Source organism: Arctopsyche grandis, chromosome 8 (assembly GCF_051622035.1).
Source record: "Arctopsyche grandis isolate Sample6627 chromosome 8, ASM5162203v2, whole genome shotgun sequence".
NCBI classification, from domain to species: Eukaryota; Metazoa; Arthropoda; class Insecta; order Trichoptera; family Hydropsychidae; genus Arctopsyche; species Arctopsyche grandis.
The window spans coordinates 5756597-5782052 of record NC_135362.1 but is presented as its reverse complement, the minus strand read 5'-3'; the positions used below and the strand labels follow the sequence as shown (position 1 = coordinate 5782052).

The 25456-nt window shown below is 33.0% G+C and overlaps 1 protein-coding gene across 1 annotated transcript in view; it reads right to left on the bottom strand.

Annotated features, from left to right (window-relative positions):
• Atet (ABC transporter expressed in trachea) overlaps window positions 1-23793 on the bottom strand; it is a 64786-nt gene extending 40993 nt beyond the window's left edge. The window contains exons 1-2 of the mRNA XM_077437153.1: window positions 23636-23793; window positions 5855-6165 (exon numbers count right to left, since the gene is read on the bottom strand). Coding sequence (XP_077293279.1) covers window positions 5855-5994 — 140 coding nt within the window. The 5' untranslated portion in view covers window positions 5995-6165; window positions 23636-23793. The remainder of the gene's footprint in view (window positions 1-5854; window positions 6166-23635) is intronic.
• Window positions 23794-25456: the final 1663 nt, after the last annotated feature.

Here is a 25456-nt window from a genome sequence, read left to right as displayed (position 1 = left end):
ATATATATATATATATAAATATTCTATTTTATATAATATGTTGTTTACGTTACGTAATTCTGCCGCAGCTTAGATATTTAAAGCTAATATTCTAAACTAAAGCGAAAATGTCCGACCTTACATAAATGGTCAGAATGATACAGTCAGCCTTGGCACAGTATGATTAAAAACTTAATTAAAAAAGTAGCAGCAATTCCCAAGAAAATACCTTATATTGTAATCCGCTGGAAAAACCCCCTGCTGACTAATAAAAAGCCAGCGTCAGTGCAATGTAATTGCACTAATTCCACGATAAAATGGGAAGCTCCTGGCTAGCCCATTCACTGTCCACTAAACCGTTATGCAAATATGTGCACGGCACATTCTCGTGCACTTGCTAAAAACCTTCGATATTATCACCGGCTTGAATAAATGTAATTTATTAAATAATAAATATATTATCTTTCTTTTTTTTAATTAATTGAGGTCGAGTTTGTGAACCTAATTTAAAATTTAAAAAAAAATTATCTTTTAATTTACTAATTGCTAAAATAAAAAAAAACGTATGTCCGTATTGTTATTTTCAGTTGATCTTGAAAATGTCAATAAAATTTCACATTGTTTTCAACACACACAGACAAATCGTGATAACGCGATTTAAATTTAACTCAAATATTCAAATTTATCACAAATTTCAAACACAACTGTTATCAGACGATACGTACGTATGTACATATATGTATGTGTTACAGTGAAAGCATATTTCAAGTGAAAATATATTTTCACTAATTCGAGCAATGAAAATGTATTAATCAATGAATTTACAACGTTTAACTCTATAAATTTAACCCTAACAACCCAATCTTAAACGAATAGGGCCAACCCTTACTTAACCTAACCTATCCTAACCCTTAAATAATACCGACCCTTACAATCTAATCTTAAATGAATAAAACAAACCATGAAAATGTAACTGATTATGATTTCACTGAAACGTCAGTGAAAATATATTTTCACTGTGACATATACATATGTACATATATGACTTTCGACCAAAAGAAAGCAGCATCTCGATGCAATCCATTCGAAGAAATGTACAATACATAAAAATGTATAAGAATCGCGATAAGAACTGAATATTAATTTCATCTTAACGACGCGTGGTAGATAAGATAGTGAAATGTTTTAAATAAAATAAAATAAAAATCCCGCGACTCAAGATAAGCTTTTTTCAGTAGCGTACAATCTCGAGTTTGGCACTGTCAAAACTATAAAGAAATAATTACGGAATAAATTAAAACGCGGAAGTGACAACCCTGAAATTATACTCGGTACACGCGCACTCAGTTTGCACTCAAAAGTGACGCATGCGAACCGACAATTTTAGCCACGGCTTTTCAAACTTAAAAAAATAATACAATATGTTTTGGCGATCATTTGACTTCCAAGAATCCTTGGATTGAACTCTTGGCATTCGCATACACATAATTTGATTTTTTCTCGTTGGCAATAAATACAACTCTAAGCTTTCTTATATATTATATCATTATATTATGTAAATACTATACACTAGGTTGGTTGTATCTTGAACATAATATTATATATGAAAAATAAAAATATTTTGAAAATCAAAATCAAATATATGTATGTATGTATGTATATATGTTTAAATATTAATTATTTCTAGTGTATTCTAATCGATAAATCATCAAATGCTAATCAAGCACTTTAATACAATATATTCCATAAACAGAAACGAAAATCAATCGATTAATTTCGCACGAAAAATACGAAATACCTAATATGTAATTTTTATTATTATATACAGGTAGACCCCAATGCACCTTTTTAGACAATTAATTACAAACACTGCAGCATTTTTATTACACAAATCACTGTATTTTGAGAATCTGAAGAACACGAAATTTACAATTAATTCATTAATTAATCCATTGAGACAACTATGGATTTAGACTTGTAATGAAAATCAGATAAATTGGCAAACTCTGATAAGAAACGATCGACTTGGAGTCACAAATATCCAAGTCAAACCAGCAGTATTAAAGATAATCACGGGATCGCACTCTCGGTGCTAAACATAAACGCAGCCACCGAGCCATATTGCTGGCTAATAAATTGAAGTAATTAACTAGACCTAATATTCCAACCAAAAAAAGGTTTCTTCGCCAATTAGACGTTGTTTTGCATATTGAACCCGACCCTCAAAGTAACTTATGTATTATCAATGACACTGATGATAAGTTATCATCAGTAATTTATTGTCAACTTCCTTGTATTATAAAATACATAAAAGTATGTAAATTCGTGTAAAGATTTGCCTGCAGACTGTAGGATCCAATAAATATCGTAGCCAAAGACCCTACGAGAGACTTGTCTGCAGACAAATCTCCAAATGAAAGACCGCATTATAAACAAACTTTCATTATACAAAACAAAACTAGATCATAAAAATGTGATCAGTCAAAATCTCAAGTTCGAATTTTCGTATGATCAAAAAAATTAATCTATTGTTACTACGTACAATAATACAATTGTATGTATGTACGTTAATAAAGTAAAAATAAAATAAACGTAAAAAAATTGCTCATGAGGATTAAGTTCATATTCAAGACTAGCTAACAGTAACAATCCAAAAAGTTTCTCAGAATTTTCCACATAAAACGTACATATGTGAGTAGATTCGTAAAAGTCAATATAAACATTGACCAAGATTAATAAATATGTAAGTAACGCTTCTAAAAATACCTGCCAAATATTTACTTTGCCACTTTGATCAACTGCTTCTAAACAAAGCTCGGGATACACAAGGGAATAGCATTGGAACGAATAATAGAACAATGTGTGCAAAATTTGAATATGTATGTGCATACAGTGCGATTTAAACTTTCCCTGTTGCATAAAAAACAAATTTAAAAATAGATTACATACAAAGCGAATGCGTAGATTTTGATTATTATTTACAGTACGTGAATATTAAAACGTATTACGCTGCACAAACTGATAAAAATAATGTACATATGTATAACAGATAAAATAAAAACGAAAAAAATGCCACATTATATCCCAATACATTCATAATTTAAATCACAAATAGTAAAAAATATCAAATGACACTTTTTAATTTAAAAAATACGCTGTCGCAAAAAAAATATAACGACCATCGCGAAGCTATGAACTACATACTTCGAGTTAATATCACATCTGAACTTGACAATATGAATTCCTTATTTATTTTTTAATGTTAAAAAATACTGTGACGCAATAAATGTAATTGCCTATTGAATTTGAATAAAATTTAGTTAAAAATAAAACAATGGAACATTAAACTTTTTTATCATACAAGTGACATACTAATTCTATTCGCATTTTTTTTCAGGACCGATAAAATTACAGAATACATGTCAATACAATATTATGAACGCTGTGAACGAAATACACAACTGTTTATGAATCCAAATTAGTTGCACAACTTATCGTAACGGTTATCGCTTGTAAGCATTGTCTACACGCGATTCGGTAGCAGATATAGACTAGAAATTGCCATTTAGAAATTATTGACTATAAATCTATTGCTAGTTACAGTTTAACGTTTGGTCAATATGATGTAAAAATGTATATTAAATGATTTCTAGTTCGACTAAGTATTATACAAAATAAATTTACAACCAAAGTTGGGCGATTTATTTATCGTAGTAAAATGGTTCATACAAATATCGTATGCAGCGATCTTTACGATCAATAATCCAAAAGATTATCAGCCCTATTAACTTATATTTTATTATATTTCGTTTGTTCCTTAGAATTAAATTCAAGTTTTATCATAGAAATCAATTTTTATGTATCAACATTTTATCATAAATCACAATTTTGATTTACATATACACATATGCACATATATAAAATTTAAAATATTTTAATTGAAGAGATACAGTTACCATTTCCTATATACATAATATGCACGTTCCTATTTCACTGTAATCTCAGATTACTACGTAACCCTTTGTGTTCTACATATTTAAATCCTTTTGCAACCAATTATTCCCGTAACGTTTTTTCTACATATACAGATTCTGCTCTTCATTTAATAATATTCCTGTCCACACTGACCTATTTCTTTGATCTCGTTTATGTCTTTATATGTATTATTTAAACTCCCGTCTCTTTTCCCGATTCACAAATCTTCTTTCATATACCTCTTATAAGTAGATTTTGGCTACTCGTCAGATTGTTAATAGCAACCGTTTCATTAGCGTTCAAAGAAAGACAGCAAGAAAGCTTGTAAAAACATGTTTTTTCTACAAAATTAACAAAAGGGCCCTGACGAACTAGGGATGCAATACCGGTTTATAGGTAAATCACCAAAATGTTTCCCGGTAAAATCACCAAAGGTAATTCCCGGAACTATTTAAGTACATATACAGTCATATTATTGCATAATATTACATTAAAAAACGATGCAAATGGCGTATTTTAGATTAGGTTGCCTGAAAATTTGTTTATTTTCAGTATTCAATGTGGTAATTTCAAATTGATAAATTCACGGGCAACAAAAACCCATCAAATCGAAATAAATTATCCAAAACCGTGCTCCACTAGTACGAGTTTTTAGCTTGCAATTTTATCGATTTAAAATACAGCATTTCCAATTAACCCTTTTATACGAAAACAAAAAATAGTGTGGCCAGAACACTGTCCCAATAAACATGTTTCAATAGAAAATACTCGATATAAAATAGTATTAACAGTGGGAAAAAATCCCTAGTGAAAATACGTACTTTTGACTTTTGATTTGAACTGGACGACTACTTACGAGAGATTTGACAGCTGAAAAGTACTACAAATGAAAGATAAAATACCCGACTATATATTCCAATATTCATTTTGAACAGAAAATTGACAGATTTTGAGACATCGACCGAACAACACCAAGATATAGAAAAACCGCGCGATTTAAAAAACACATATATCTCCGAATCTCGAGCCAATCAACATTTTTTATTACCAGATTCGTGTTCACTGGGCATAGTTCTATAATAAAAGTCATATCTTGTCTCTGAACCAAAAAAAAAAGTCGTCATTTGTCGAACAGTGTTATTAGGAATTTACTTGAATGTAAATATTTATATAATTGCATAGTATACATGTATAATACATAGTACATGTTTATGGATGTATGTAATGTATGTGTATGTGTATATGTATATGTATATGTATGTATATGTGAATATATATGTGTAGGTGTGTATGTATGTATATGTATATATGTGTATTTTTATATTTATGTATGTATGTGTATGTATTTGTGTATATATGGATGGTGTACATTTATGTTTATATAATTGTCTTTGACCAGGAAGGCGCATTGGGTTTACCTGTTAGGCCTTCTTGGTGTAAATGAAATGAAAAATAAATAAATAAAAATATGACATTATACACTTGAGATTTATTTTTAATTAATTGCGATTTAATCTAGGTTAACGCTTTTAGGAAAAGTGACCATATACAGTTGTGTAATCCTCGAAAATGTTTTTCATTAATTTACCGGTAAATACCGGTATACGGACAGTAAGAAAAATCATTTACCTTTTACCGATTTATGAAATTCACGTTAAATTCAATACCTACTGACAACTAGCGGAACGCTATATTATTTGGGGGAGGCTCATTCGGAGGATTTTAATATTCAATACGTTTTTAATATTGTTGTATATAAAAAAATCAATACGGACCACTGTGCACGGTTCAGTATCACGTATTACTAAGTTTCGTTTTAGTATCGCGACAATTCATATCATGAACAATTCAAATTTGCCAACTGGTCTGTAATCATCGTTAGTTGTATTGTGATACTCACTATAGTACAGTGCCGTTGTTGAGGGGCTCGAACGGGGGCGGCGACCTCAGATGGGGGACGTACGCCACCATGGCGCCTGCGCCCCCCTGGAGCTCGCCGGCGCCCGCCAGAGTGATCTGCACGTCCCTGGACTCGGACATGTCCTCGCAAAATCACAATGCACTCACTCACTAGCACAAATCGACGACACACACGAATACAGGAGGTCTGCTAGCGCGTTAAGCGAGGTCCGCTGCACCGCTATAACGCTAAGCGAGACACTGTCATCGTCGACTGAACGAGCTCAATGGCCGACACTCCGACAAGATCCCCTGAAACAAAAGTTAAACAGTTCAATCAACATTGTATTATATAAGAAGACATTGAAGGGTTGCACGAAGCGACGTCATCCAATTTCCTTAACAACAAAAAATCAAATACATACTAAGGCTTCCAATCCCGGGATCCCGGTGTTTTCTGGTACCGTGAATCCCGGTGCTGAAACTAGTCTGAATACCGGGATTACGGTGCTGGCATAAATTTCTTTATATCAAAAATAATATGGAAAGAAACATAAAACAACATTATATATGTATAATGAACAATGGTGGGATGAGCAATGACAGTCATAGTCCATTTGTTTGTCACCCGTTTGAACACCGGCTTGCCGTTTCGACGAAATGGTATGAACGGCCTGTATTGTGTCCCAGAGATTGTGCTCAACCGTAATTATATTTGAAGCATATCTGATTCGAACTCAGAATCGACCACTGATCACGTTTTCGTGATCTAGACAAAAATGTCTGTGTGTGTGTGTGTCTGTGTTTCTGTGCGAGTATATGTATGTTTATTGTGTGTCAGTGTATTTTGGGGATTTTTTGAACACTGTTCGTCCTATGGAACTGAAACTTAGTATTGGTTACTGAAATTTTTATCGACCGGAAATGGTACCTCCTCTTATAGGTGTCCTCTTTCTTTTTAAGTTTTTGAATTAAATTATCTCCCAAACCACTCATCAAATCGGATTTCTTACTTGTAATAGAAATTATTAATATTATACCCAATATTTTTTCCTACGCCGAAAGTAGTACTTTTAATTTAGAGAAACAAGATTTTTTATGTTTTTCTAAGAAATCCTTTAATTTTTTGAACTGAAATTTCACCAAGTTATGTATAAAAGTTGGTAAGCATCGGTCAACCAGAAGTACTTTATTTAATTACATTTTCGGATGTGTTTTATTTAATCTTAGAAATTTATGGATGCGAACCGAAATTTTAAAAAATATAGCTCTCAAAATTAGTACGCCAATATGGGAGTATTTTTTGCGTGAAACATCGGAGTTCGCAAAATGCAATTGAACGTTTTTGAAATATGAAAACATGCAATTGATTTTTTTTTTATACATTTGAAATCCCGGTGCTAGCACCGGGATCGGAAATTCCTAGCACCGCAATCCCGGTGCTGAAGTAACCTTCCGGGATTGGAAGCCTTAGTACATACATACTAGTATCGTTCATATCGTTCGTTCGTGCAGTATCGCTATTGAGTCTATCAAGTGTAGTGTTCGAGTAAATACATACATTGCGAAATACCGTAATGGTTATACGGGGCAACAATTATTATAATTCAATTATTATATTATACTACATAAACAGTTGTCGAAAATAATCAATTAACTGTATCTAAAAATGTAGCGATTATGAACTTCTGTACAAACCCGAGTACATGTATATACATATACATAATACGTTAAAAAATTAAAAGTAATAATAATAAAATGGTAAATACAACAAAAACAACCAAGTCAAGAGAGATCCAACAAACGCTAAATAAAGGCTTCTTCGCCAGACCCAGAAGTCATTCTGTGGGTGGAGTGTCTGAATTATCAATGCTGTGTGATGAAAGCATAGAAGCCCAAAACGAGCACCACGGTGTCTAAACACAAGAAATCACAAAGAGTCCCTATTCTCAAAAACAATAAAATAATGACAACATGTATCACCCCTACACCAGATAAAACTACACCCCTACACCAGATAGACGCAAAATAGATTTGCTGCCTTAACTACCAACGTGGATCCGGAAACTTGGGACACGAATAAATGAGTAGCGAAACCACCACCTATCATTGTTTAGGGTCTACGTGACGAGCTAGAATGTTAAATTACAGAAAACACAAATATCGGAAGGCAAAGATCGAAAGATCTTAAGTCGAAAGATCAAAAAAAAGGGTGCATGGTAAACGGTACATACTCACTTAATTTGCGCGAGCGGGGTACAACAGGAACAAGAGGAAGAGGCTTTTCCTCCCGAATCCTGCTCGCCCAAATTAAGTGAGTATGTACCGTTTACCATGCACCCTTTTTTTTTGATCATTCGACTTAAGATCTTTCGATTTTAGATCTTTGCCTTCCGATATTTGCGTTTTCTGTAATTTAACATTCTGGCTCGTCACGGAGACCGTTAACTTATATCTAGAATTGGATGTCTAAGAATACTGCTCTGCAATCTTCTTAGACATCCAACAGGCGTTCGACAAGGTTTGGCTTGAAGGATAAGGATATAAGTTCAGGAAAAACCTTCCTCATACGTTTTATGCTATCATCAAATCGTACTTGGAAAATTTAATTTTGCGAGTTAAACACATATTACCTTTATTCGTAATATCTAGCAAATATTAACGCATTATTGAATTCTAAAGCATTCGGAATAACATCAGAGCTGTCAAAACTCAACTGTTATATTGCAACTGGCGCACATTGTTGAAAGTGTAGTTGCGCTTTTAGACATATAATTTGCTAGTTGAATTTCATTCGAATATGATAGACCCAAAACGCCACTTGGAACATATTGATAATGAAAATACACTTCGACTGTCCCATTTTTTTGTCCAAATAGAAACTGACCGCCGATCTCTAGTTTTAATCACATATCGGATTTTCACCGAAGACTTATCCTTTTGGGGCGGGGCAAGTCGCCAATGGACCACATTGGTAACACATCATATACACGTGGTGTCAGGATGCAAGTGTTCCAAATGATGTGGATTAGATCAAACATTGTTTTATTATACGTCTTAACGTCAGGCATGCTATAGGGAAAGTGTATCATCTATGGTTACTAGCTAGGTAGTACACAAACATTCAACCCATACACGCTCTGTACTATGCACCCTACACAGTACAATAACGTAGAGATTAGGTGATTGGTGCTCGTCGACGACTGGTTTACTGGTACTGATCATCTGATTGCGCATTCGCGCCAAAAAGGCCATGTAATAAACACTACCATAATATCTGAGTATCCCTGCAACCCGGTTTTTACGGTATTTTCTCGATGGATGCTAATAAAACTAATATATAAATGACCATATTACTTTTAACACCAATTTCAGTCATATGCGTAAATCTTTAATCGTTAAAAGACAATAAAATCATCGTATGCAATTAGTTATTTATTTATGTATGGACCATTGTGATATGAAAGAGAAGAGAAAAAAATTATACAGACAAAAATACATTAATAAATAATCATTCAAAACAATAACATAAATAATAGTAATAAAATATTAATAAACGTAAATGAATATACGAGTCATGTACGTATGATAGGCATTATAGAGGATCTTCTAACATCGATTAAATAAATTACACGTGCATAACTATCGTGCACGAACAGATTGCAGATAAGGAATTTGCAATCGGCAGAATTAATGCAAATATCAAGGAAAACTCCAAGCATTTTTCCAACACAACTCAAAGACACATCGTGCCATTTTCCAACGGCAATAGCTTCACAAAGGTAATTGAAACCTTCAATGTTTCGAACAAAAATAGATTGTGTATATTATATACTACATAAATCGAACGTACTTACTTACATAACATAATAGTGTAGCATTCACATGTTCTCAAATATTATTTACAGTTGTATAATAGCGGTTTCTAACATTTTTTGATTCGCGTACCGCTTGCCACCCGTTTCTAAAAATATTAGATTTTTTGTTATTTAGTAAACCCCCCCCCTCCCCACAAAACCAACACCTCGCTTCCCCCCAACTGTGCTCATGGTAATCGTTCACATTTAAATATTTACTATGAATTAATGGATAAAGAAATAATCGGCATATAAAGTTTTCCGGTCTCCGTGACGAGCCAGATTGTTAAATTACAGAAAACACAAATATCGGAAGGCAAAGATCGAAAACTGAAAGATCTTATGTAAGTCGAAAGATCAAAAAAAAGGGTGCATGATAAACGGTACATACTCACTTAATTTGCGCGAGCAGGATACAACAGGAACAAGAGGAACAGGCTTTTCCTCCCGTATTAATGTGCACGCGCAGAATACGGGAGGAAAAGCCTGTTCCTCTTGTTCCTGTTGTACCCTGCTCGCGCAAATTAAGTGAGTATGTACCGTTTACCATGCACCCTTTTTTTTGATCTTTCGACTTACATAAGATCTTTCAATTTTCGATCTTTGCCTTCCGATATTTGTGTTTTCTGTAATTTAACATTCTGGCTCGTCACGTAGACCCAAAGTTTTCATACATACATATATTCATACCGCCAATCTATTTGAAGCAATAATTTGTCAAAACGTAGTTAAATTGCATTCTAAATAATTATTCAAGGGACATTATATCTACTTTATTCATCCAGTATTCGGTATGACGACACCTAGTTATCTTGTATTCTGCTAGCGCACACATAAGGCTGTGCGACAAAAACAGGGGGATGTCCACGATACGACCCTGGTACATACATATGTATGTATGTATATAGGTACATATATGTTACACTGGATCTGTGAAATTGCCAATTACGTGAAATCGGCAAAAAAAACCTAATTAATTAAAAAGGCAAGCTCGTAGCCGATTTCATGTATTCGGTAAATTATTTGCTATTGCACATAATCGCCAGTGTTTTCTATGTTCCAACTATCAAAGAGATCGTTGAATAAGTAATTATGTTAAACTTAATTTGATTGATATATTATTATGTACTTACCTCTTATGGCTTATACTTACTTAAATTATTAGTGTTTCATTTTTATTATTTTTTTATTATAGAAATAAGCCTTCTTAAGAATATTTTATTTGAGAAATAAGCCTTCCCCCCTACAAAGGGTTCGTTCTCGACGGCACCGCTCGTACCTTTAATTGACCCGTTGTGTACCACCGTTTGGGAATCGCTGCTGTATAAGACAAGCAAGGCTGAACACAATGAGGTGTTTATGAAAGAAAAAAATGTCAAATTACCAAACAAAAAAAAAAAAACACAAAAAACTTACATACACGAACATGCATTACACTTTGAAAAATACGTGTACGTACAATATATGCATATTTGCGAAAGGTGAATTTCAATCACGACTCGACAATACGTTGATTGCTGAAGAGCACCTGATTAAACAGGTGTTAATGTTTGCGACATTAGAATATGCGATAATATTTTGACGAATGTATTAATTTAAAAGTGCAATCGAACATGGACCTATAACAAGTGCCTTTGTTATACAATACATATAATATGAAACTACAAACTTATTATGTTTTCGATTCATGCAGTTCAACATCTGGTTAATAATAATTGAGGTTATGAATAATATGATAGTATCGTGTCAAAACACTTTTTAAATTACATACTTTTAAATGTTTATTTTCCATATCTCGACTGTTGGAAAAACACGACATACATATGTATGATGCAAATACTGCATGTTGATTAATTGGTATGGTAACATAGTAAATATGTACATAAATATCATTTATCCAACATATGTATAATACATTCATGTAGCTTCTAAGAATTCAAAGAATTTGTTTTTTTTTTCAATAGGAATATTCCTTAGAAGTTTCCACTCTGTTCTATTTATAAAACAAGGAAGAAAAGCTTTTCTCAAGAACATTTCATCACAAATTACAATATGTACATTCATAATAGTAAAAAGCCTTGGGGTAAACTAGATATGCTTAAAATCGATTATACAAAAAATCAATAGGGCTACATTTAAATTCTAAAATTAAAATTAGAACACTACATACATACAATTCAACCAGCAAAGTAACTCAATTTATACAAAACGTAATGGTGAACTTATCTAGAATATAAAGTTCTGAAATATGCAAGTCCCACTACATTTCACAGATAACTCTTATTGCTGGCGGGAAATAAATGAAAATTCCACATTTGCAAATGTCAGAATTTTTTTCATTTCACGTATGATTTCCCTAGTGGTGTGGAAATATTTTAAAAATTAACAAATTGCGAACACGTCACAATTGCAACGATCCTAAAAATGTCATATGAATTTGTTGAAAGTAATTAAGATTAATTAGAGCACTCAAAACGATGACAAATTACAATATATACACGGAGTTTTTCAACTAAAAGCATAATTGTACACATACATACATATAGTCCAATTCTTCTTTTGATTTTTTTTAGTAGATCTATTAGATATATCATGTATATAACATAGGATATTAAAAAAAAACTTAAGAAAACTTTTTCGCCCTGGGTGGGTTTCGAACCCGTGAGCCTTCTACTGATAACTCGAACGCGTTACCTTTGAAATAATCATTTATGTATAATTCGGTTTTAAATTAATAGTATATGCTCTTTTCGTTCATTTGTATAAATTAGTAAAATATTTTTCAATTTCAATTTTAAGTTATTTGTTCAATATAAATTTTAAGACTTTTTTCTAATAATGCGCCCGATGATATTTCAAATACAGCCTGTAGTCTTTAAATTTAAATACTACGTAACGGTAATTTAATTGAACAACTAATCGAAGACTAATTCGTCTAAATAAATGTCTATTTTTTCATATTATTAAAAAAAAGTCATTACATTACATTTTTTCGAATAGAGTTTGAAGTCGTTAGTTCATATGAATATAAATTTAAAAATGTTATCTTAACATATTATATAAAACATTATTTTTTATATAAAAGGCACATTACAAAGTAGGGAATACAATACCGGTATACCGGTAAATCAACAAAATTTCAACATCGGTAAATACCTGTAATTTTACCGGAACCTATTTTATCGATAATTTAGTACATACATAGGCATTTTATTGCAAAATATAATATTAAATTAAAAATCGATGCAAATGGCGTATTGTGGATTAGGTTGTCTGGTATTTGTTTATTTTCAGAATTAAATGTGGTTATTTCAACTTGATAAATTCACAGACCAACCAAATCACAATAAATGCGATCAAACGGTTTTTTCAATTATGATCGAAACTTTCAAACTTTAAATAAATAAATATGATAGGTTAAAAATAAAAATAAAATTGTATGACCTTATTGAATCTAGGTTAACATTTTTAGGAAAAGTAGCCACATAGTTACCTAATCCACGAAAAAAATTTTTTCAATTACCGGTAAATACCGGTATACCGAAAGTAGGAAAAATTATTTACCGTGTATCAGTTTATGAAATTTGACGGTAAATTGCAATCCCTAATACAAACAGTGCTCGACGTAATGTACAGCTGTTTCATTGATATCATTACAGATCGAAGATCGTCGATGGCTTTCCGCTGCATTTCTGCTTATTTTTACCAGTCCATGTGCACCTCGTTTTAAAGGCAGGTAGCCGAGTGTTCAGACATGCAGTAGTCCGAACAGCCCCGGCATTCCTATAAACATTATTTCCCACAAACTCGGAATTCTCCACTTTACATTGATCCGAAATACATTACAATACCACATTTGCATCCACACATACATTTTGACCGACTCGACCCGGTCGATTTCACAGCGTGCATACATCGTTCGGCATTATCTGTTTGTGACTGAATACTTTTTCACAACCATGACCGAAACGTAACCTGATAATTTAAAAATACAAATTGATAGTAAATTAGACTATCGAAAATTTTAAGACGCGAAATTCCAAAAGATATGGAGATAAACAGAATACGAAATTCAGATCCAGATCGAATGCTTCGCGCGTCAGATCCTTTTCGGTTTTCGTCATCGACGAACATTAAACCCGGTAGTAATCTATTGTTAAACTATTAAAAAATGTACACCTTATCTGCTGCAAGATTATCATATGCCCAAGATAAAGATCTCTGGTCCATACAAAAAAAAGTCGCGATGGCTATCTCTTCAACCAGCTGTTGACGAATGTTCGATGCTTATCAGAGGAGTCCACGTGGTATCGAGTGTATGTCATCGATAATTCTAAATATGTTTGTCTTGTAGAGTGTATCAAATATGCTTTCTACGATTGTTCATTTTTATCTAATGTCAATGTATATATGTATCGAGTATTACAATGTTTATAGATTGATATCCAACGTGTACTTTCAATTTCAGTTGGTAAAATGCTTACACACTTTACATATTGTACAAACATCTATCGATAACAGTACAGCATCTCAAAAGTTTGAGCTGCTCATATTTTTACTGTCCCAAGAGAGTCATCACCAAACTGGTTAACTGATGGTGAAACAAATCTTGGTTAGATAAGCTCAACAGCTTCTAGCACCATTTCAGCTACATATAAATTCATTCTCCTTTCACTTCAAAAGACTTGCTCAAGATCAAGATATTAAAGCTTCATTTGTTATGCATTGTTATCCTGCTTTAAGAATATTACCGAGTACCATTTAGCAAATAATGAAGTCAAACTTATTATGCGAGTCAATGTGGAGTAGGTCATACATTTAATATGAAGCATCAGAAGTTTGTACATGTTTATACATATATTCAATAAAATACAAAACAGCAGAAACAATATGTACTTTTCGGAAATGTCGAGGAAATATAGCTTTTATGTAATTAAGCTTTCTAAACCTTGTGCTTTGCATACGTATCTAAATATGTACATTGATTCTTGAAATTCAGTTATTAACAGTATCAATTTGGAACAGACAGTGTACTAGTCTGAATAGACTTCAATAAAGTGGATAAATATTAGTTTCTTCAATCCTTAATTTTTTGCCCACCCAAATGTATGTACATATATACCAGGAAGGCCTATCAACTAAACGCCAATGCATCTTCCTGGCCATATATGTATAAACATCGATAAATAATAAATCACAAATATATTTGCATTTTATAAATCAGCAAAGTCGAGATGCTTAAAACTCGAATTTCACAAGAAATAGGACAAGGTTGCTAATTCGTTGGAACCGTTTTGGTGAAATCAGATAAATTGGCAAACTCTGACAGGGAACGATAGATCAGGAGTTACATATCCGAATTCTGGCCAACAGCACCGGGCCAGGAATTGAACCTGTGACCACTCAGTTGAAAGTATCACACACTAACCACTGATCTATGCTGCTGGCTATGGACCAATCACTCAAATACTCTAAATACTCCTGTAGTCCTATAAATAAATAATAAAAAGTGCAATGAAGATGCACCCTTATCTATGTACATCTTCCCACAGTCACAAAATATAGATTCGATAAATCCTCAAGGCAATGAAAAAATAATATTCTAAAGAAGGCAGCTAAATATGTGGATATCGCAATCTGAGTAGAATAAACGGAGCAGAAGGTAAAATGTAAAATAAAAAAAACGTTGACTCAAAACCAGCTCAATGGTTTGCGTATAATGCTAACAACTGAGGGATAACGGGTTCGATCCCTGGTCCAGTGTTGCTGGCCAGGCATATAAATATATAGCCACAAGTCAATCGTTAGATTGTACATTGTAGAAACGGTTACGACCAAATTGGCCATCTACCCTCATTTATAATAATATTATATATCTACAGCATATGTATGTACAAAGTTGGCCATATGTGTTGGCCTTGGGAACAATTCCGTAATGCATGGAAAAATTGAAAAAATAGGATTTCAATAGGACCTGGCACTCTGAGCCAGTCTTGGATAAGGTAATAACTAAACAACAAATTCAATAAACACACTCATGATTGGTGTAACTACTTATGTACACAACAAACCATTATCAAATTATAAGCAACGAATTTGTATACAAAGTAGACCCACGTCAAGCTCATAAGATTGAGTAACAGTACATTTTTTGTGATGTATTAAATCTGGCACAAATTTGACGCATCAAATAATAAAAAAAAATGACGTATTACTAACCGCACACGTTGTGTGAAATATAATAATATTACATATTATATGTGTAACGAATTTTGACAGTCCAATATCACAATTGAAGCGTCGTATTCCAAAAACTGATAAGTTTATAATGCCAAGTTCAACGTAATGCCATGACAGGTCACCCTAAATCAAAAATCCAAACACATAATACAATGTAGATATGCAGATATTAATTACAAACCGCAATCATATGCATGGCTTGCAACAATCAGCAAATTCGACCTAGCCAAATTTGCAAGAGGGAAGCAGATTTTATTGGATCACAACTATGTACATAGGTCTTCAAAGCCGGTTTAAACCGAAACCGAAAAATTGACCATTTTCCAAATAACCGAAAACCGGATTTTTGGCTCGATCAACCGGTTTTCTTTAATTAATGTTTTTTTCCTCAAAACTAACAATTAAATTTCAAATTTCTATGAAAGTTCAAAATAAAGGTGTATATCTAAACTCTCTTAGGTAATAGGCGTTTATTTCTTTGAACAACATAAAAAAGGTACACCACTTGGCCATAAAAAAGGTGACCAGGTCATAAACTAATAAAATATCATTGAAAGTAGTTTCAATGACTTACACAAGTTCAAGTATAGAAAACATTACTATCGCAAAACCTTGTACTTGACAACAACAAAAAGTAGTCGTAAACTCAAATGCTTTATGGCAAAATGTATTGAAATTTCCGGAATATAATTGATTTTTCTTCAAAGGAATTGGAAGCCCTTTAAATTTTGAGGCCACATACCTACTTTTTATTATGATTTTAAAATGTTTGTGATATACCGTTTCTAATGAATTTGTTTCCGAAATTTGCAACGGTTTGACAAGCTTTTGAATTTTTAAGCTAAAACAGATGCGTATCTCAGCAGAGTTCTTTATATCTATTCACGATTCCACAATCTGAGAGGTATAGTAAAGTTTTTAACACTTTATTTTTTTTTATAATATATTCTTGATAGTAGCTTATTTGAATCATTTAATTATTTGTACGTATTTAGGATCTGCCATTTTACGACTGTGATATATAATACAAATTGTATTATTTGTAACATTTGTAATAATAATATATAATAATGATCTTATGAAAGTTCATAATGTTTATAACTCAATTTAATTTATAAAAAACTATTTTTTTGCATAATATATATTTACATTTTTTTTTTCGATATAAAAACTTTAAACCTAAAAAAAATCTTAATTTTCTGAAACCGGTGAGGCCGGCCAACCGGCTTTTTCTTTCGGGCGGTTGTTTGGAACCCCTGGATCACAACACAACAATTAAGTTGGATAAATTGGCAAACTCTAACAAGATATAGTCATTCTGGAATAAATAAACATCCAAATGTTGCTAGCAGCAATAGATGTACTCGTAATCATCGAATGAATTCCAATAAATTTCGATTTCGACCGGCATTTGAGGCAATGACCTGTCTATTTGTAAACAATTGCTTAACCAGTATGAATCGCTCTGTTATACTTTTACTAAATACTATCATATCTATCAAAATAATTGTATTTAGTAAAAGCATAAATTCTAACAAGAAAAGAGTGGGCATTTTGAAAATGTGAATCATACTTTAGTTAGCCGTATCGTCATGAGGGCGAAATATGTGACGTGAAAAACGTGGAAAATTCGAGGGTGAAAAATCTCCTAGGGGAAAACTGTAGACGGAATCAATCATGGCAGCAACTTCGAACGTCAGTTTGGTGATAAATTCCTTCACCTTTCACTTGAGAAGACTTGCCCAGGATCCAGATTGATTACCCTAATTTACAATCCCACCAAGTTTATGCCAAGTTACGCGTATCGAATTTCCTATTAGCGAGCAAAACACGCACGATGCGATCAAATTACACACATTCATATGTATGTATGAAAATTAATGTTTTAATTATTTTGAGCAAATATAACATGAATGTACATATAATATATGCAAGGCCAAGGGGATGAGCGGGAGACGGTACGAATTCCAGAGGCCTGGCTAATTTTAAGGGCGCGGTCTGAAGTGATAAACAATGTAAGGGAAGCCTGCAGATTCCTGTCTACCGAGCGGTGACGAATTCGTCGACAAAATTCGCCATAAACGCTCTAGTACTTATGTATATACATATATGTACTTATTAGAAGCACAACTTTTTCACTCCCTCACTCCCTTTTTTTGTCACTTATTAAAATATTTCCCAGGGTCCGAATTTTCTCTCGGCACCTATGTATACATATGTATTAATAACCATTTATTTTATTTTTAAATGCACCGTAGATAATTTTTTTACATTTGACATATATTTTCAGTATGAACACTAACCAGATACATCTATCAATTTTTCGGTGTCTGATAAAATCGCTTGGCCGAAACCGCGCAAACCAAAATAGCCCGACGACAAAATCGCGCAACGCATATATAAACATATAAATGCAGAAACAAGTAATATAAATATTTAAAACAGGTCTAATGTATAAAAAAATATCCGATAGAACACGGTAATGATAAAATAATAATCGTTTATTTATTTTGAAAGTGTACTTTTTAATTTGTGCTGATCCTGCCATGTTATTTTTAATTTAGGAATAATAATTATATTTTATATTTTTATTCTTGGTATTCAAGTTTCAATAAAGTGTAAATAAATTCAAAAACAACTTTCAAAATTAATAAAACGACTCTTATTTTATCTTATCATTACTGTGTTCTATGGGATTTTTCTTAGACATTATATTTATGTTATCTTCTTGTTTATATTTGTTTGTACATATATGCGTTGGGCGATTTTTTCGCCGCGCTCTTTTGGTTTTCGCGATTTTGTCCCGCGCGGTTTTGTGACGGAGCCCAATTTTTAAAGGTATTAAATTTAAATCTTTGAAATAAGCAAATAAATAATTTTTTTTGAAAGACATGAAGGCCATTAAAAGTTTAAAAATGAACATCAACTTCAAATTACAAGAGAAAAAATACTTTTTTTGCAAAAAAGGAGACAGCTGTGAAGCGTCCTAGTTACGCAACTGATTTGCATACTATTTTCGGATTTTCAGACACGTAGGTGTTTAAATTCATTCCTTATCTCAAATAAAAATACTGAAAAAAAAGCAGTCAGAATGAATTCAAAAGAACAGCTATAATATTAAAATAAGACTTTCTGAACGAGTCAGAATCAAAATATATTTGTTTTGAGAGTATGAATGTAATTATGTAAATTAATTATGTACTACCTAATAATCAAATAATAATTGTCGTCAAACGATAAAAACGATAGCTAGCCGACAAAAGATAAGGAAAATAAAATACAACAGCCTTGATTTAAAAAATATTATCGAAAAATTCGTCAGAAACGAAAATTTGCACTTTGCACGCGTTTTTTCCTTCGTTCAAACAAATGTATTAGAATATTATTAAATAAAATGTATGCATGTATGCTAAAACATTGCGCAAACAATAACAAAATGTAAAATAAATGGTTTTACAACTGCTTGTGATAAACATATGAGAATTTTAATAAATAGATTTAAATAATCTGTACACATAATTCCAAATTTAATCTGGTGATTAATTTGTAATCTCACGAGCAAATGCAAAAAACATAAATTTAGCATATAAAGATTTTAAAAAATTTACTTAATGTATGAATATATGCTAGCGAGCAGGTTATCACTAGGGGTTACAATTTGCCGTCAAACTTAATTTACCGGTAAACGATAAATAACTTCTTCCATTACTGGCTTACCGGTGAATGAAAAAAAAAATGCTTGGATTAGATAACTGTAGGTATGTGGTTACTTTTCCAAAAAATGTTAGGTTAGATTGAGCCGTAAATAAAACAAATGAATATTCAAATAAATTTAATAAAATGTTTACTATTTGATTGGTCATGTTTACGCGGTTTGTATTATAAATACCGAGTGAAGCCGGGTAAAAACACTAGTTACAAATACTCTCATATAATATATAATATATCTCAAATAATATAAATCTCAATATTAGCACTGTACAAAATAAAAAGAATTCCCGCTCAAGATTTTAGTCATTTTGGACATTTAATACTGAAAATTAACCTAATCCACAAAACGCCATTTGCATCTATTTTAATGCAATGATAATATATGAAATAATATTCAGTAATTCCCGATGGTGAAATTTTGCCAATTTACCGGTAAATCTGTAAACCGGTAATGCACTCCCTAGTCATTAAGTATGGATGTGAAACTTGGGCATTGAACGCCAGATTGCTGCAAAAATTCCAATGCATTCAAAGTATTGTGGAACGCTGTATGTTCGGCATAACAAGAAGAGACAGAAAACTGAATATGTGGTTAATAAGTATGATAAGGGTAGTTGAAGATTGCAATTGGACGCAGGTCACGTAATTAAAAGAACAGACGAAAGAAATGCTCGAATCAGAGTTGCCCAAAACAGAAGCGAATGGAAGCGTATTGGAGAGGCCTTCATCCAGAAGTAGATGGCGAATGGCTGTAACTGATGATGATGATATATTTTATTTTATTTATATACCAGGAAGACCTGACAGGCAGACCCCAATGCGCCTTTCTAGACAATTAATTACAAACATTGCAGCATTTTTATTACATAAATCACTGTATTTCGAGAGGCCAAAGAACACGAAATCAATAATTAATTAATTAATCCATTGAGACATCTATGTATATAAATTTTACATATTGTACACAAATCAAATTCAGACATTTTAAATGAAATTAAAGCAGGATGATTTTTGCCAATTTGAGGAACCGTTTCAACAATGAAGATCAGATAAATTGGTAAACTCTGATAAGAAACGATCGACTTGGAGTCACCAATATCCAAATCTAACCAGCAGTATTAAAGATTAGCACGGGATCGAACCCAGTAATCTCTTGGTGCTACACATAAACGCAGCCACCGAGCCATACTGCTGGCTAAACTCTATAGGTAAAATTTCACCATAATGACAAAAACGAGCAAAAAAAGAACACGGTAGAGAATTCGATAATCTTTTATATAAAACCGAAACGGCGTCTGTAATTCGATTCTGATTGGCTGTCATCAAAGTCATTTCTGATTGGCTGTCGTCAAAGTCGTTTCTGATTGGCTGGATTGGTCAAAGACGTTTGTGATTGATCGGTCGTTGAATAATATTATTTTTTTTCGATTCAAATAAATTTAATAAAAGAACAAATGAAGATTTATTTCATGGTTCGACGGTATTCTCACTACTAGACTGCATTTCCATTTCAAGTTACTTTTATTATAGCTGTGCTAAAACGGAAGATATTGTCAAAAGTGGAGACGAGCGAAGCCGGGTAGCACTACCGGTGCATAATAGATCAATAGTCAACTTTGAAGAATAAAAATGGCACAAATTGACAACAACACACTATTTCAATCAACTAATCTTCCTCTCAATGAATACAGCAAACTGATCATAATAACATAAGCAAGAATTCGAGGCTAAGGGCATTGTGATCTTGAATAATTACGGTCAGAGTAAATAATTAACACGTACCCAAGAAAGGTCGCATCGAATTACACGACCTGTAAAAGAGATTGTCAACTTTTATTTTAAATTATTATACCAAAAATCACGACAGACGAGTAAACACGGAATTAGAATCTTGGTTTAAAGTCGACCCTGAACCGAAATTTCGAAGCATCAATCATAGATGATGTGAGCTACGTATCTGCGGATGCTATCGAAAAATCTGTTCACAATTGACTGAATGAAATTAGATAAGAGGGCATAAATCATTATACAACAGTACTACATTGTGACTGATAACGCATTAATGAGTATTACATGTTTATTTGATCCAAATATTGAGAATTAATCGTAAGATGAGCTGAGATGTGTTGTGATTGATGTGGAAAAAAATAGTATGAGAAGTACTGAATAATTGTGTAAAACAAAAAATTTTATAACTTCAATGTAGGTCAAACATTAATTGGTGCATTTCCGTCAATGACAATTACACTGTACCTACAAATGATGTTTTATATGGAATTATGTATGTATTGCGTTTGTAATTGATTTGACCTTTTTTTCAGCTGATGTATGGTACATATGTATACACATGCAATTTTTGATTATTTAATAACCGTTAAATGTCATTTTGTATCTTCTTTGCGATTTGCAAAGTGAATAAATATTATATGAGCATAAGCAGATTTTTTACACCATACAAAAAAAAAACACATTGCGAAGCAAAAAATAATTATGTATGTACCATGTTCATATAACATTCAAGATCAATAATAAGACTGAATGAAAAAAGCATTGGCAATTACTAATTATTATTGACTAGTGTTGTGCCCGTTGATATTCCAACACATGGTTTTGTAAAGGAATTGATACATGAAGCACGATCGAGGCTATTGTCGCTAGCGCTTTCAACATGCCCAGTACGAATACAATAACAAAAGAAAAAACTTCTAAATATACTGTTTGCTACCAATGTTTCCACTAGAGCAGTAAGTCTCTGAGCGTTTACCGCCATCTATTGAAAGTTTATTCAATTAATTAATTTATTATTTTTTCTATTGGTGTTTATATTGTTTATATGTAGGTAGGTAGGTAGTTTTTGCCATATTTTTTCATATTAAACAATTAAATATAAATAATAAATTAAATATATTTATATAAAAGGTAATTGGAAAAAATATATGAAATGTATTTGAAAAAAATTCGACCGCATGCGGATCAAACACAGTACCCTTTTACACAGTACACAGACACTCTTTTAATTTTTTTATTATTTAATAACTTAATACGATGATATTCATGGGGTACAACACTAGTATTATATAATATTAAAAGGAATATGTATGTAGATAAAACAAAAATAGAAAAAAAAACACATCAAATGCTATGTATCGATTTCAGCATTGGTATTCAATAGCAGTCTAAAGATTATATGTATCAAGATCGGAAAAAAGTAGAAAGAGATATAATGTTTTGGTGGTGCAACTTTTTTTCAAGGCTTAAAGAACGTTGAAAAATTTTGTCGCAATCATCGATTAAATCTAACAAGACTTTAAAGTATGAAAATATTCAAAAAAAATTCCACCCAAAGTCGAAACTTCAGGTTTGGATCAATAATGAAAACGAAACTATCCCAAATTCCGAGGAAATGTAATGAACCGTAGCGTGCCACGTTCGTTACAATGAACGAAACTTACTTTGAAACAAATATTACTCGTCACGAAATGTAAATGATGCAAAATTCAACTGTCAACAAATTCCAACTAACAAACGAGAAAGCATAATTTGAGAACGAATCATACAAATTTCCCAATGAAACTTGAGTCAGTGCCGCGAATTGCTAATGAGGCAAAACAGAACTGTCAACAAACCCTCCTGAAGCGTACATATTTCGTCGAAATTATGAATAAAACATACAAATTAAGGGTTGACATGTAATTCCTTATAAGAATCCAACGAGATGAGCCCACGATCCCTTCGCCATTTACATAACAAAGTACCGAACAAATTTCGGCATTAAATAGAAATGTATATATATATGAAAGCACACACCTACTGGTGCAATGAGTAGTGAATAAAACCGAAATGACATAGAAAATTGTAATAAAAAGTATGCAATTGGCGAATCGATGACGACGACATTAGGCACATGGCGATGGAGTCCATGGGAAAGATCATGACGCAGATGAAACGAGAGAGTGGCGGATTTCAATGATTACCTCATCGTGGTGATTTGTGGGGGCCGAGAGGGGGGTGAGGTGAGGTGGGGCTCGGAGAGTGCGAGTCCGAGAGCGGGAGCGGCCGCCCTGCTCCTCACAAAGAACGAACGCGAAAACCCGACACACGACCGGCCACTTCGAACGCCCGTTCGCGACTGACAGAGTGACAGCTGGCGGCACTGCCAGAAACAATGCGAACGCACTTCTCCCCGCCTCCCACCCCTCCCGTCCCTCCTCGCTGTAGGTGAGCGTGCTCCCGAATCCCCGCTAATTTCCCTCCCGGTACGTTCCAGGTGGATTCACGAACGCACTGACAGACTCGTTTTAAAAATATTTATTACACCCTTTTTGCGAGCTTTTTATTAGCCTATTAGATCATTTGCAATCGCTGATTATTATACTGCCATTTTTGTACATTTTTTTCAACAATCCCGGCTTGTTTTTGATTTATGTGAAAATACGATTTTGAAGCGTTCGCGAATTCTCGCCCGTATGCTTTTTTTACTTTATTTTTGTGGTGTAAATATTGTGATTTTGATGGGCGCGTCATCGTTGATTCAAATCTCCAAATAGTTTTGTTGAAACGGTAAAGGGGATACATCCCAAATGTGAATCGCTACCAGGATAACCGCGACTATGAAAATCGAAAATTCGTCGCACAGGAAAATTGTCAAATAAAAGAAAACTGTCCAAATATTGCTCAGCAAATGCTTTTTTACTAACCTCTTCTTACTTTCACTTACGATCACTAGTCAAAAAAAATTTGGGCTCTTATCCGATCGTTTTCATACTTTGCCATTTTGCTCGGTTTGGTCAATTTACGAGATTTGGGCAGTTTTGAGCAATATTTGGGCAGTTTTTTTTTATTTGGGAAATTTTCGTGCGACAGGAGATCCGCGCGAGCGATTTTCATAGCGGCGGTTATCCTGATAGCGATTCACATATGAGATGTAATCACCGAACCGTTATATTCTTTCAATAGGCTTTGTAATATCATATTATATATACGTATATAATAGTGCTGTTCTGTGTGCAATAATGCTCGCCGTACTATAATAGTCGTTTCGATTTGACATATGTATGTACGTCACAATTCAAACACTGCCAACAAAACGTGCGAATATAATCCAAACATAATAACAGATCAATTAAAAAAACTCCCATATATACCGTTTGCTAGCAATGTTTCCTCTAGCGCAGTGGTTCTTAACCGGGGCTGCGGGTACCCCATAGGGTGCGAGAAGGCATATCAGGGGGTGCGGGAGACGTTTCTAACAATATAAATTTAGTTTTGTTATATTTGATAACTATTTTAATATTCGATGACATCGGCTAATTGTTTTCGTGACGAAAGCGTTTGGCTAGCTATAACTAAAATAATATAATTTATGGCAGGATATCGCCTAAAGCTCTCTCCTCATTTCTCGGAAATAATAATGACAGTTTTCTCAGAATTTGCACACCATCGTCTCCACTGTTATACTGTTTACAATTGTTTTTGCGACAGTGGCAGATGGCAAAAAACTATAGATAGATAGATAGATAGATAGATATTGCAGATAGATATTGCAAAAAACTTCTTGAGACTAGCATGTGTACACACACAAGAACACATGTGATTGCAAACGTCATCTACCATTTTAAAGCAGAAACAAATACATACTTAAGTGATTAAAGCCCGAATAGGATATAATGATCACACAAACGTAAGAATTTTTATCGCAAAATTTTGAAGTACATATTATTATTATTTGATACGTTCTTTGTAATTATTATTTAATTTACTGTAGAAAACCCCGCCATCTCCAAAAACACCAGTGG